The following is a 15,183-nucleotide window of genomic DNA, read 5'->3' as shown; positions in this document are numbered from 1 at the left end:
CTGTGGACATGAGAATGTTGACTTGACATGGTTTAAAGTCTAAATGCACCGCGTCAACATTTATCATGCCAACACTGATGAAATGTCAACATGATTAGACTGTTGACAAAACATTCCTGAGGATCCATTGATGACTGGTTCAGCAGCTCCAGTGGTGTCTTCCAGTTCCAGTGGTCAGTTGGCGCCTTTGGTGGTAAGTATCTCTAACCCTAACCTTCTACTACCATAGCACAATCCTTGCTTCCGCTCCCACAGCCTAACCCTAGCCCTACAGTCCATGCAGGATGAATTTCATATGTTGACACTGTGAGCATAACTATCAATATAATTGCAAATGTGGACATAATGACTGCATCCCTCTTTCTGGATTTCTAAATTTCCCAGTAAAGTGACATTGCACTACACAAACAACTATGGTGCCATTTTGCACAGATTGTGAACTTGACAAATAACATAAAGTTCCATGGGTTTACTGTGAAGCCTCCAAAAAGAAAGCAGAATTTTTAGAAAATCGAGCCTTGTTACAGAACAGGTTGCTTCCTAGAGGTGCCCAGTACTAGAAATTCCTTTCCCATTACTCATAATGGCATTTCCACACTGTATTTGTAAATTCACAAAAAAAAAAAATAAGGAGAATTCCACACCCAACACTTAACATAACATCTTGCCAGTGAAACATGGGAATTTCCAAACATAAATGCAGGAGATGCAGTTAAGATGCTGTCCGTCAGGATTCCAACAGTCAGAATCCCAACACGTCAGAATGCAGACACTGGAATCCCGACAGGGTCAGGAGACCGACGCAGGAATCCTGACAGCCAGCATCCCAACCGTAACTATAGCAGGCAGGTTAGCATCACAGCCGGAAGCTTAACCCCAGGTGGATTAGGTTTAGGATGCGCAGGGGAAGGGAGGGGTTAGGGTAAGGCACCACCGTGGGAAGGGTAGTTTTAGGCACTAAGGGGGAGAGTTAGGCTGCAAGGAAGAGGGGGGGGGAGGGTTATGGTTAGGCACCCATGGGAAGGGTTAGGGTTAGGCACCCATAGGGAGGGAGGGGGAGGTTTAGGCTGCAGGGAGGTGGTGGGGTTAGGTTTAGTCACCACCAGGGGGAGGTTAGGGTTGGGCACTAAGTGGTGAGGTTAGGATTAGGCTGCCAGAAGGGAGGGTTAGGGGGTAGAGGAGGGGGAGAACATACTTACTTTGCCCCTGTCAGGATTTCAAAGATCGGGATGCGTTGGTATTGTGACCTCCAGCATCCCATCTGCCGGTCAATCATACTGAACCCAAATGCAGAATACACAGCAAAAACAGCTTTAAAAATTGAGGTAATCTCCAATAACAACCTTTGTCAGTGTTTTGTCATAAAGAATTTATGTGATGCACTAAATAAAGTTTAATGACATTGCTTCATCTTTGTGACATTACAGTAAACAGAACTTTCGTTTTGGTACAGTATAAATTATTTATTTTTATTCATTGCAGTTTGGGAATTGTTGACATTCTGGAGACCATACTGTGGAATAATGTCAGACAGGAAGAAAAAAAATTTGGAAAAGGCAGAAAGTCAGTATAACAATATCTGCGGGGAAATGTTATAGGGTCCGAGTTTGCAGAGATCTTTATTTTTAAAGCAGCAATCATTTACATTTACAAGAATATACTTGGTTTTGCCTTGTAAATGATGGTTGCTTTAAAAATAGGGTCAATCTCGGCTGAAATCGCAGACCTCTGCAAACTCAGACTCCGTTACATTTCCCTGATGATATTTATGGATGAAGAAAGGACTGATTAAAATACAAGCAAACAGTTCAATTAATAAGTTTTCTCAAACCCATCATTAATACTGCTAATCTTAACTGAGTAGCTAGTGCCAAGTCATAAAAGGTTTTCTGCTTCATTTATTTTTTTTCTTTTTGAAAGTTTCTGCACCTAAACTAAGCAGTTTTTTGGTCAGCAGTCAGCACTATAATGTGCATTACCTCAGTGATCATACATAGGAGGGAATTCAATTAGCTACTTTAATTTACTGCAGTTAATTAATTCACCCAAGGCTATTCAATTAGCCGACAATACCTATGTCTGTATTCTCATTGTGTTAAAAAAACACAAGACACAATTCCCCTTAATACAGAATATAATGGTTAATAATTAAGCCAGCCATATTTATTAAATGTATTAATTGATTTACAGGGATAAATGGCTACATGATCAAATACACAATAGTCATCTACAGTGATATGAAAAAGTTTTTGCTCCCTTCCTGATTTATTTTATTTTTGCATATTTGTCACACTTGGTTCACATCTTCAAACAAAACTGAATAGAAGACAGACAACCTGAGTTAACACAAAATAGAGTTTTTAAATGATCAATTGATTTATTGAAGGAAAAAAAGTTTTCAACACACAGATCACCCATGAGAAAAATTAATTGCCCCTAAACTTAAAAACTGGTTGTGCCACCTTTAGCAGCAACAACTGCTTCCAATAACTGGAGATACGTCTTTCATATCGCTGTGGAGGAATTTTGACCACTCTTGGGGGGTTTTCAAGCATGAACTGCCCAATTTAAGGTCCTTCCACAAGATCTTAATTGGGTTCAAGTCAGTACTTTGACTAGGCTACTCCAAAACATTAATTGTGTTTCTTATGAGCCAGAGGTGTACTTGCTGTTGTGCATCGGTTTGTTTGTCTTTATGCATAACCCTATTGTGCTTGAGCTTCATATCACAGGCTTATGTCTGGATATTCTCCCTCAGAATTTTCTGACAGAGAGCAGATTTTGTGATTCCATCAATTATGAGAAGTTGCAACAAAGTATTCCCACACCATCAAACTACAACCACCATGTTTGACTGTTGGTATAATGTTCTTATTGTGGAATGCTTTAAGACAGATGTAATGGGACCCATGTATTCCAAAAAGTTCAATTTTTGACTATTCAGTCCACAGAACATTAGCCCAAAATGCTTAAGAGGGTTGTAAATGTGTTTTTTTGGCAACTATGAGACAAGCTGCTATGTTATTCTTGGTTAGAAGTGGTTTTCGCCTTTAGTGCCCAAAAGGCTTGGGGGTCATCAACGTGGGTTTTTTTTTTTTTTTGCAAATGTGAGATGAGCCTTTATGTTCTCCTTGGTTAGCAGTGGTTTTCACCTTACAACTCTACCATGAATAGTATTTTTACCTAGTCTCTTTCTTATGGTTGAATCATAAACGCTGACATTAACCGAGGCCTGTAGTTCCTTAGATATTCATCATGGTTCTTTTGGGACATTCTGGATGAGTTGTAGAGTTGCAGCACCAAATCAGTCCAGTGTCAAGGTCAGAGTTAACATTTGGTCATTAACAGCTAGCTAAAAGTAGTTAACAAAACAACATTCAAATGGAGGTGTTTATCAAAGGAGAAGTGAAGGTTTTGCCCACAGCAATCATCCAGATTCTAGTTACCAATTTAGTACAGTCTATAAAATGATCGCTAGAATCTGATTGGTTGCTATGGGCAACATCTCAACTTGTGCTCATTAGAAGGTTTAAGAAATCTCCCCCCAAAAGAGAAGTTCAAATTCTAAATCAAATTCAGTGGGAGTCACATAACAGGCGAAATCAAACAGTGTCAAATGCCAATGAAATAATTAAAATCAGCACAATCAAATGTGTCTCTTATGGTCCCATTCAGACTTACTGTATATAAGATATGCCAACAAATCACATGCTATATTTCCCACTGCAGCTGTGAAACCTGACACACAACAGCACATCAGTTATTCACAAGAGCACCCAACACACGTGTCCCAGTATGCCAGGATTTGAAATTCATTGACCAGTCACACTTTCCCTGTCACACTGCAGTGGTGCAGTCTGACACATGGAACAACGTTGGCCATGTTATAAACCACATTCTGAGATATCAAAAGACTATGGGGTCTATGTTTTAAGACTTGGAGAGAGATAAGGTGGATGGAGATAAACTACCAACCAGCGCCTAACTGTCGTTTTTTTAAACACAGCCTCTGACATGGCAGTTAATAGCTGATTGGGTGGTACTTTATCTCCATCGACTTTATCTCTCTTCAAATCTTAGTAAATAGACCTCTGATGGAGTAAAATACTTAACTCTGTTCACAAGCAATATGGGTTGGAAGAGTTCTAATTAATACTTAATATTGTTTACTTTCTACTTAATTTACTTTTGCTAACAGCATATAAATGAGCTTAAACTGTTATCATGCATATCTGGTATTGTGTTTGAAAATGCCTGCTAAAATAATGTATATTGGGAATAAAAGTCTGCATTCAGATCACAATAGATTAACATGTAAATCACTTTTTAAAACAGTATTCATTTATATGTGTGTATATAATGTTTTGTCCTACTTGGCTATTTTGTAGAATTGACAGAGATGTGGAAGTTGAAGACTTTCAGAAATACACAGAAAAGGTCCAAGCATCTTTGCATGGGTGCCCTGTTGAAACACCCCCAATTGCTTTAATCCATAAACGTGGTAAAAACTCTTCTAAAGCCAAAGGAAAACAAAAAAATAGAGTAAGTAAAAATAATTAATATGTGGTTTATAAGAAAGAAAACAAATTAATTAACTTAACACAGGACAGTAATGGCAAGGGTTCTACTCACAGGATTGTTTTAAATGTTATACAGTATATTGGTGATGATAATGAAGGTTTCTAGTAGCGGAAACCAGTACTTGAAAATTCTCTTCCATACCCAATAATAACTAGTTAAGACTAGTGATGTGCACCGGAAATTTTTCGGGTTTTGTGTTTTGGTTTTGGATTCGGTTCCGCGGCCGTGTTTTGGATTCGGACGCGTTTTGGCAAAACCTCCCTGAAATTTTTTTTGTCGGATTCGGGTGTGTTTTGGATCCGGGTGTTTTTTTTACAAAAAACCCTCAAAAACAGCTTAAATCATAGAATTTGGGGGTCATTTTGATCCCATAGTATTATTAACCTCAATAACCATAATTTCCACTCATTCCCAGTCTATTCTGAACACCTTACAATATTATTTTTAGTCCTAAAATTTGCACCGAGGTCGCTGGATGGCTAAGCTAAGCGACCCAAGTGGCCGACACAAACACCTGGCCCATCTAGGAGTGGCACTGCAGTGTCAGACAGGATGGCAGATTTAAAAAATAGTCCCCAAACAGCACATGATGCAAAGAAAAGAGAGGTGCAATGAGGTAGCTGTGTGACTAAGCTAAGCGACCCAAGTGGCCGACACAAACACCTGGCCCATCTAGGAGTGGCACTGCAGTGTCAGACAGGATGGCAGATTTAAAAAATAGTCCCCAAACAGCACATGATGCAAAGAAAAAAAGAGGTGCACCAAGGTTGCTGGATGGCTAAGCTAAGCGACCCAAGTGGCCGACACAAACACCTGGCCCATCTAGGAGTGGCACTGCAGTTTTCTAGCGAGAGGATGAGTGCTTCCATCCTCATGTGAATCTGAACCACTAGCCATGAACATAGGCCAGGGCCTCAGCCATTCCTTGCCACTCCGTGTCGTAAATGGCATATTGGCAAGTTTATGCTTCTCATCAGACGCTTTTAATTTTGATTTTTGGGTCATTTTACTGAACTTTTGTAGTATACTTGACGACACAGAGGTAGAGCAGTGGACTACTGTACCGTACTGCTATATATATACTGGCTGGTCAGCAAAATTCTGCACTGTCCTCCTACTATATATACTGCGCACAACTAAAATGCAGCACAGGTATGGATGGATAGTATACTTGATGACACAGAGGTAGGTAGAGCAGTGGACTACTGTACCGTACTGCTATATATATACTGGTGGCCACAGCAACATTCTGCACTGTCCCCTCCTACTATATACTGCGCACAACTAAAATGCAGCACAGGTATGGATGCATAGTATACTTGACGACACAGAGGTAGGTAGAGCAGTGGACTACTGTACCGTACTGCTATATATATACTGGCGGTCACAGCAACATTCTGCACTGTCCCCTTCTACTATATACTGCGCACAACTAAAATGCAGCACAGGTATGGATGCATAGTATACTTGACGACACAGAGGTAGGTAGAGCAGTGGACTAATGTACCGTACTGCTATATATATACTGGTGGTCAGCAAAATTCTGCACTGTCCTCCTACTATATACTACAATGCAGCACAGATATGGAGCGTTTTTCAGGCAGAGAACGTAGATATTTTCAGCACACTGAGCACAGATATTTGCAAGCACACTGAGCACAGATATTTGCAGCACATTGAGCACAGATATTTGCAGCACACTGAACACAGAAACTGAGAGAACGCTGCACGTCTTCTCGCTATCATCTCCAATGCACGAGTGAAAATGGCGGCAATGCGCGGCTCCTTATATAGAATACGAATCTCGCGAGAATCTGACAGCGGTATGATGATGTTCGGGTGCGCTCGGGTTAACCGAGCAAGGCGGGAAGATCCGAGGCTGCCTCGGAACCGTGTAAAATGGGTGAAGTTCGGGGGGGTTCAGATCCCGAGGAACCGAACCCGCTCATCACTAGTTAAGACATAGCACTTAATGAGGAGGGGAATCCTCAAATAAAAATCCAATAATGTATGGCTCTTCAAAATCTAGAAAATAATTCAAAGGGAGATATATTTAAGGGATAATTCTTGTTGTTTGCAGTATTGCTTTCTTTTACATTTAGGTGAAATTTAATAAATGTTAATAAGTTTAATTTCATATATAAATGTTTAGTATCAAAGTATTAACAACTTGATGTCTGTATGGATAAATAAAAAAGTTGATCAGTTGATTGACTTATAGCTGTCATTTCAGACATACATTCAGACAGACAGATGTCTGTTCTAAATCCATGTAACCATCCTATCCAAACAGCCTTGATTTTACCTCAAAAAACAACATGTGGGTTACATGAATCATAATTAAGACTGAATGGATTGGATGCTTTTGTATACGCTTGCAATTCGGCTGCAAAGAGCAAAGTGGCTTTTCCCTTCACAGAGACCATTAAACTAATTTAATCTCTATTGAGAAAAAAATATTATCAATCCTGTAAAGCTCCATTCATGTCAGTGCCCTGTTCATTTCAGTGGCCTATTCATTTTATTTGAGATTCTACATGTAGCATACAACTTTATTGAAATTAATGTATACAGAAAGAATGAACACATAAGGATTTGGACACATAGGGGGGGAATCAAATGTTTGAAAAGTCAGTTGGGTGTCTGTTTTTTTCCTATCTACTAGACAGGGAAAAAAAGACACCCAGCCGACTTTTCAAACATTTGAATTACCCTGATAGAGTGAGATGTGTTTGATATTTACATGCATTTGTGTGCTTTAAAACGTAAGTTAAGTGCAATGTTTAACATCAGTATGAAGGAGCTGCTCTGTTAAATCTCTTCATATGGCTATAGTTTGTTTCTAGGATTGGTTTGAGAATAAGTATCTTTCATACCTGACATGTAAAAGTTATGTCATTTTGAAAATACTAGAGATGTAGTTTAGCAGGGGAATAGAACACTTACAGTATGAAGAAAACTTTATTAACTCATTTTAAGATCATTTAATACACCTGAACCTGACTAAACAGAGCCTTCCCCTTTCCCCACTATTCTTTAACTTGGCTGTTGATCCCTTACTTATACCACTTTCATACCGTCTGAGGCGGGTCGCACCCGGGAGCCTGACACGGGAGCTCCCAGTGTGTGACCAGCCTCAATACTCCCTTTCACACCGCAGACAGCAACTCGGCAATATGCCGGGTTGGTGACGTCGGCGGTGACGCGGCGTGGGCGGTGCTGGGAGATCACATGATCTCCAAGCGCTGCCCATCCACACACTGTGAACGGGAAACGGGTCGCACTGACCCAGCTCCCGTTCACACAGCACAGCGAACCACAGCTCGCTAGCAGGGTTGAAATACCGGGTCGCTCAATCCGGTATATTGCCCCTGGTACCTTTCACACCACACAGGAACAAGGGTTATGCGCGCTCATGTGCCAATAACCCGTGTTCAAAGCTGCTGGTATGAAAGGGGTATTAGGCATTTCCAACAAAAGTTTGTTATAAAGAAGTTACAGATCTGTAACAATTTTTTCATCCTCCCCTTAATCGGGTACATGCTTCATTGTTATTGTTGTTCTGATAAAAACACCTTTGTTATATGTATTGTAAGTGTGTCAACAAAAATTGTTTTTAAAAAAAAAAAGATAATTTAATACTTATTTTTATCATTTTGGTGTTTATATATATTTTTTGATCTCCTTCATATATTTATACAGGTTGGAAAACATAAAGCAAAATCCTCACAGAGAATAGTTGGGGCTATACAAACAGATGATAACACAGAAGGTGTCTCACAGTGTTCATCATCTAGCACACCAAGAACAGTCAGAAATGCCTATCTCTATGGTGGAACTGCAAGAAGTCGCCATGAATTCCAACACATTCCTAAACAATTCAACCAAAAGTAAGTTGTGGGCTGTGTGATCATCACATATGTGGTTACAGCATAGTATCCTACTCCTTGAGTATGGCTGCAATAAGGTATAGTGAGAGATTTGCCTCAGAAAAGGAAATTTAGAGGAGCAGCACAATAGAGGGTAATTCAGAGTTGATCGCAGCAGCAAATTTGTTGGCAGTTGGGCAAAACCAAAATTTTGCAGGGCTACGATCATGTCCATAGACATGCGGGGGGACGCCCAGCACAGGGCTATCCCGCCCCACATGTCAGTGCCGGCCCCCCCGCAGAAGTGCAAAAGCATTGCACAGCGGTGATGCTTTTGCACTTTAGGAGTAGCTCCTGGCCAGCGCATCTTTAGCGTGCTGGCAGGGAGCTACTCGTCGCTCCCCGGCCCGCAGCGCCTGCCTGTGACGTCACGCACCCGCTGCGGCCCGCCCCCGCATGGTCCGGCTACGCCTGCGTTGGCCAGACCGTGCCCACGAAACGGCGGCCAAACGCCGCCGTTCCGCCCAGCGACTGCCTCTGCCTGTCAATCAGGCAGAGGCGATCGTAGCGCAGCGATGGCCTTCGGCCGTCGGGCAGCGATGGCCTTCGGCCGTCGGCGCATGCGCAGTTCTGACCCGATCACGCCACTGCGATAAACTGCAGCATTCGATCGGGTCAGAATGACCCCCCATGTGCACTGCAGGTGTGGCAGATATAACATGTGCAGAGAGAGTTAGATTTGGGTAGGTTATTTTGTTTCTGTGCAGGGTAACTACAGGCTGCTTTATTTTTACACTGCAATTTATATTTCAGTTTGAACACACCCCACCCAAATCTAACTCTCCCTGCACATGTTATATCTGCCCCCCCCTGCAGTGCACATGGTTTTGCCCATCTGCTAATAAGTTTGCTGCTGCGATCAACTCTGAATTAGGCCCTATGTCGTAAATTAATAAAATATGCAAAATCAACCTAATGTTCGGTGCTTTGGTTTGCTTTTGAAATGCACCACTGCAGCATATACATTTTATTTCTTTATGTGCAATAATCAGAATTATCCAAATTAGCAGCAATACATACATAGTTAGTTAAATAAAATGACATAATCTTTACATTATATGACATTATGTGTCATATAAATTAATAGAGGATGAAGCGGTGTAGAGAAGCCCTCTGAAATCCCCAGGATTGTATAACAAAACGCATACAGAACTGGCTGTAAAACACAATTATTTTTTTATATTTGGCAGATCTGAATTGTCTTTCCGCTTGAGAACACTTTCATCCCATGGAATGGTCTTCTATGCATCAGATGAAGAAGAAAGGAACTTTCTAACGCTTTTCCTTGCTGATGGCCAGCTACACTTTATGTTTAACATTGGCCAACAAAATCTGACAATTACAAGCCAGGAAAAGTACAATGATGGTGTATGGCACACTGTAAGTCTTAGTTTTCACAGAAATAACTAATTATGGATTTTTTGTCTAATACTCCTTTAACACCAGGGTTTTTGCACATGAACACGCATCAACCCGGGATTTTGCGCAGGGTAAAAGGGTCCCAAACAAAAAAACCTGGGTCCAGTTACTTGGGAATCCAACCCGGGTAGCGACCAGGGTTGGACATGGTTAGGTCCCGTAATAAGGGGCAGCGTAAATGGCTTACCCGAGTCTTCCGACCCGGGACCCATTTACATATGCCTACAGCCCATACCTCCCTGACAGCAGTGTCCCTCGGGAGGTTGGGGGACACGGCGCATGCCGTCATCACTGGTGTCTGTCCTGCTGTGCAGACAGCAGTGCTTGGCCAGGACAGGTGTGTGCCAGAGGCTGGGGGCAGCCCAGCAGCTTCCTGGAGTGCTGGGTTTGCAGTGGGACAACTTCTAATGGGGGCGTGGCCTAATGGGATAGAGGCCACGCCCCAAGGTTTCCGATCTGCCGGTTTACCCGACACATGGAGAGGGCTTCATCTCCAAGTTGTGGCTAGAAGACACTGCACCGACCCAGGATATTCCCACATTGTGCAGCAGTGTAAAAGGGGTCATGTCCTGGGTCTATTCCAGCTTGGAACCGTGTTCCAAATCTCGGGTTGGAATCGGGACTTTGGTGTAAAATATACGTTATGGTAAAAACTTACCGTTGATAGCGGTATTTCTCCTAAGTCCAAAGGATAACAATGGGATATGAAGAGACAGCGGATTTGCACCAATCGGTCAAAGCTTTCCGGCCTCCCAGCATGCAACGGGCCCGTCCATATATCCCCGCCTCCTTGCTCAGGCAAATCAGTTGTATTCCAAAGCTCAAGGCAGGAGCATCATAGGCAGCCCTAATCAGGCGATAAGAACACACATGCACACCCTACCGTACAAGAAGGAAGAGGTTAGTGCAGTGGTTTCCAAACTTTTTTGAATCATGGTGCCCTAGAATATCAGAATTTTTTTCATGGCACCCCTAGGCCAAAAATTTCTTATTGAGAAATTTAGAAAGAAATATTACATTAAGTAGATCGCATTTATATGTCATCCTTAGGGTCAGTTGTGTGGTGAGGGACAAGATTTGCTTCTGTTTGGCCACATATTTTATGACTGGCAGCCACCAGCACTGGTTTTGCCTCTTACATTGACCATGAATAATTTGAATTGGTCCTGGACCACCAACCCAGGGCTCCCCTGCAAGTGTCCCGAGGCACCGCAGGGAGCCACGGCACACAGTTTGGGAACCTCTGGGTTAGTGAGTAAAATGGATCCTCAAATCAGGTGCGTCAGGGTGGGATTCCTGTGGATCCTGTGGACTTAGGAGAAATACCGTTATCAACGGTAAGTTCTTACCATAATGTATATTTCTCCGGCAGGGACCACAGGTTATCCACTGGATAACAATGGGATTTCCCAAAGCAATTTAGTGGTGGGGATGCTCCTGATTGGACAGGAGAATCCTTTGCCCGAATTCAGCGTCATGAGAGGTAAAGGTATCCATGGCATAATGTCTAATGAATGTGTTAATGGAAGACCATGTGGCTGCCTTACATATCTGTTCTGCTGAAGCACCACGTTGTGCTGCCCATGATGGACCTACCTTACGAGTAGAGTGAGCAGAGACATTATCCGGAACAGGGAGATCAACTGGAGAATATGCTTCTGAAATTGTCATCCGAAGCCATCTTGCCAGTGTCTGCTTATCAGCAGGTCATCCTCTCTTGTGAAATCCGTAGAGAATGAAAAGAGAATCTGTCTTTCTGATGGCACTGGTATGATCCATGTAGATGCTTAATGCACGGACCACGTCCAGCGATGTATCTTCCGCAGAAAGGCCCAGTACATGGAAAGCTGGGACTACAATTTTTTCATTAAGGTGGAATTTAGACACCACCTTCGGAAGATTCCCAGATCTAGTTCTGAGAACTGCTTTATCTGGATAAAAAATCAGAAATGGGGAACGACATGATAATGCCCCTAAATCTGATACTCTTCTAGCTGATGCCATAGCTAGTAGAAAGAGAACTTTAGCTGTCAACCATTTAAGATCCACTTTATTAAGTGGTTCAAATATGGCAACTTGAAGGGCTTTCAGGACTAGACTTAAGTCCCAAGGCACTGTAGGCGGAACAAAAGGAGGTGGAATGCGCAACATTCTCTGGAAAAAAGTATGCACATCCTGTAAGTTGGCAATTTTCTTTTGGAGCCATACAGTCAATGCTGACACTTGCACTCCAAAGAAGCCACCTTCAAACCTTTATCCGTTCATGCCTGAAGGAATGCTAAGACCCTGGAAACTCTGAAACTTAGGGTCCATTTTCCGTTCACTGCACCAATGAATATAGGTTTGCCATATTCGGTGATAAATGCGAGCTGAGGAAGGTTTCCTTACTCTGAGCATAGTTTGAATTACCTGTTGTGAGAATCCTATTGACTTCAGGATAGAGGTTTCAAGAGCTACGCCGTCAAAGACAGTCGATCCAGATGTCTGTGATAACAAGGACCCTGCATCAGTAGATCTGGACGTTGAGGGAGCAGAAGTGGAGCATTCATCTACATTCTCTGCAGATCTGTGTAGCAATGCCTTCTGGGCCAAGCCGGAGCTATTAGTATCACGTCACCTTTCCCTTGCTTTATCTTTCTCACCACCCTGGGTAATAGGGTGATTGGAGGAAACACATAAGCCAGATGAAAGTCCCATCCCACTAACAGGGCATCCACAAAGATCGCTCTGGGATCCCTTGTTCTTGACCAGTATGCGAAAACTTTGTTGTTCAGATGGGACGCCATGAGATCTATCTCTGGCAACCCCCACTTGTCTACTAGAGTCTGGAAAACCTCCGGGTGTAGAGCCAATTTGCTTGCCTGAATGGCATGTCGACTAAGAAAGTACGCTTCCCAGTTTAAGACTCCCGGAACGAACACTGCGGACAAGGCTGGATGATGAAGTCCTGCTCACTTTAGTAAGTAACTTACCACCTTCATCGCTTTTCGGCTGCGAGTTTCTCCCTAATGGTTGAGGTATGCTACTGCCGTCGCATTGTCGAGCGGATCTGGACTGGTTTTCCCAGAAGAATGTTCTTTGCCTGAATCAGTGCCATGTACTGTATTTGGCCCGAAGTTCCAATATATTTATTGGCAGGCACCCTTCTTCCTTGGTCCATTGCCCCTGGAAACACAACCTTCTTGACACTGCTCCCCAGCCCTGGAGACTGGCATCTGTCATCAGAACTTCCCAATCTGATATCCAAAAGGGTCTCCCCTTGTCCAGATGGAATGTCTGTAGCCACCAGGCTAATGACCTTCTTACTTCTATCATAAGAACCATAGTCTGTGTTTTTATCTTCTGATGCAACCCATTGCATTTGGAAAGAATCAGACGCTGCAGAGGCCTCGAGTGGAATTGTGCATACTCCACCATGTTGAATGTTGACACCATCAAACCCATCACACGCATTGCTGCGTGAATGGATACGTTTTGACTGTGTAGCAAGTCCTGAATCCTTGACTGAACCTTGGATATCTTGTTCAGAGGTAACATTACTCTCTGAAGACTTGAATCCAGGACAGCCCCCAAATGAGTCATCCGCTGTGACGGAACCAGAGACGATTTTGCCCAATTTATGAGCCACCCGTGCTTCTGCAGACACGTTATTGTCTGTTGCAGATGACATGGGAGCAATTCCTGCGACTGTGCCAGGATTAAAAGATTGTCGAGGTATGGAAAAATTCTTATCTTGCTGGCAGAGATAAGCTGCCATTACCACAATAATCTTGGTAAATACTCTGGGGGCTGTGGCTTACCCAAAAGGTAGGGCCTGGAACTGAAAATGCTGTTGGAGGATGGTGAACCTGAGATAGCACTGATGGGACAGTGCTATAGGAACATGTAGGTAAACATCCTGTATATCCAGGGATACCATATAATCCCCTGGCTCCATGGCTAAAATGATGGAACGTAAAGTCTCCATGTGAAACCGAGGTACCCAAATGTATTTGTTCAGCACTTTGAGATTGAGAATGGTCCGAAATGACCCATTTGGCTTCTGAACTAAAAACAGGTTGGAGTAAAACCCCTGTCCTTCTTGTACATGAGGAACTGGAATGACTACTCCTGACTGAAGCAATTTCTGAACTTCCTCTTGCAAAGCCCTGGCCTTCGTCTCTACCCGAGATGGGCTGGTACAAAAAAATCTTCGAGGAGGGTGCTTCTTGAAGGCAAAAGCTTAACCTAGAGATACCGCTTCCTGCACCCAGGCAACTATTGTAGACTTCTGCCAGATCTGTGCAAACTGAAGAAGTCGGCCCCCCACCCTGAGATCCCCCAGGTGGAGGCCCGCACCATCAGGTTGATGGCTTATCTGTCTTACCAACCGGTCCCCTGGTAGCCCAATGCTTTTTAGTCTTACCAGACTTGTTGTATTGGGACTGCCTGCTATCACTTTTACCTTTAGCTTTTCCTTTAGACCGAAAGGGCTGAAAAGCCGAAACTTTAGGTTTGAAATTGTATGTGGAAGGAAACTTTACTTTCTTGGAGTCTGCTACTGACTCCAAAATATTTGTCAACTCTTTACCAAAAAGAATATCTCCAGAAAAGGGCAAAGATTCCAAAACCTTCTTAAATTCTGAATCAGCTTTCCACGTACGTAGTCAAACTGCTCTACAAGAACCTATTGTTGAAGCTGATGCCCTGGAGGGAGTAGTACCCATATCCAATGCTGCTTATTCCAAGAACATTGCAGCCTGTTTCATATGTGCTATATGGGATTTTTGCTCTCTAGATGCTATTGAAAAATACCCCTCCAATGCATCAGCCCAGGCAGCCACTGCCTTTCCATCCAAGCTGAAGCCATGGCTGACCTTACGACTGCCCCCAGACAGGGAAAAAAATGTTTTTTTAGAAAACCATCCACTCTCCTATCCGTGACATCATTTAATGATGTTGAAGGCAAAAGTAATGTAGATTTTCACATTAATCGAATCACATGCGTATCTACTTTAGGAGCCATCTCCCTTTTTAAACAGTCCCCAGCTGGAAGAGGATAATTGGAATTCCATGTCTTAGGAATTCTAAAATTCTTATTAGGCGTAGCCTAAGCCTCTTCCATTATTTCCGTCAGCTGATCAGACCCTGGAAACTCAGTCTTAACTGTTTGGGGACATTTAAACACAGGTGCCTTGGTTTTTAACATAGGCTCCACTTAATCCTCTAAGGATAGAATGGCTTTCATTGCTTTAATTAGCTCAGTATATACAAT

The 15,183-nt window shown here is 42.8% G+C and overlaps 1 protein-coding gene and 1 long non-coding RNA gene across 2 annotated transcripts in view; one reads left to right on the top strand and one right to left on the bottom strand.

The window, feature by feature from the left end:
* The window catches only part of LOC134909844 (uncharacterized), a 210,520-nt gene that overhangs the window by 22,734 nt on the left and 172,603 nt on the right, over nucleotides 1–15,183 (bottom strand). The gene's annotated exons all lie outside the window — the stretch shown is intronic.
* The window catches only part of LAMA4 (laminin subunit alpha 4), a 222,287-nt gene that overhangs the window by 161,235 nt on the left and 45,869 nt on the right, over nucleotides 1–15,183 (top strand). Inside the window, exons 32-34 of the mRNA XM_063917152.1 lie at nucleotides 4,389–4,542; nucleotides 8,284–8,471; nucleotides 9,701–9,890. Of these exons, the coding sequence (XP_063773222.1) occupies nucleotides 4,389–4,542; nucleotides 8,284–8,471; nucleotides 9,701–9,890 (532 nt within the window). The remainder of the gene's footprint in view (nucleotides 1–4,388; nucleotides 4,543–8,283; nucleotides 8,472–9,700; nucleotides 9,891–15,183) is intronic.

This window comes from Pseudophryne corroboree, chromosome 4 (genome assembly GCF_028390025.1).
Source record: "Pseudophryne corroboree isolate aPseCor3 chromosome 4, aPseCor3.hap2, whole genome shotgun sequence".
NCBI lineage: Eukaryota > Metazoa > Chordata > Amphibia > Anura > Myobatrachidae > Pseudophryne > Pseudophryne corroboree.
The sequence above is the reverse complement of the archived record's forward strand: the minus strand, read 5'-3'. Positions and strand labels throughout refer to the sequence as shown.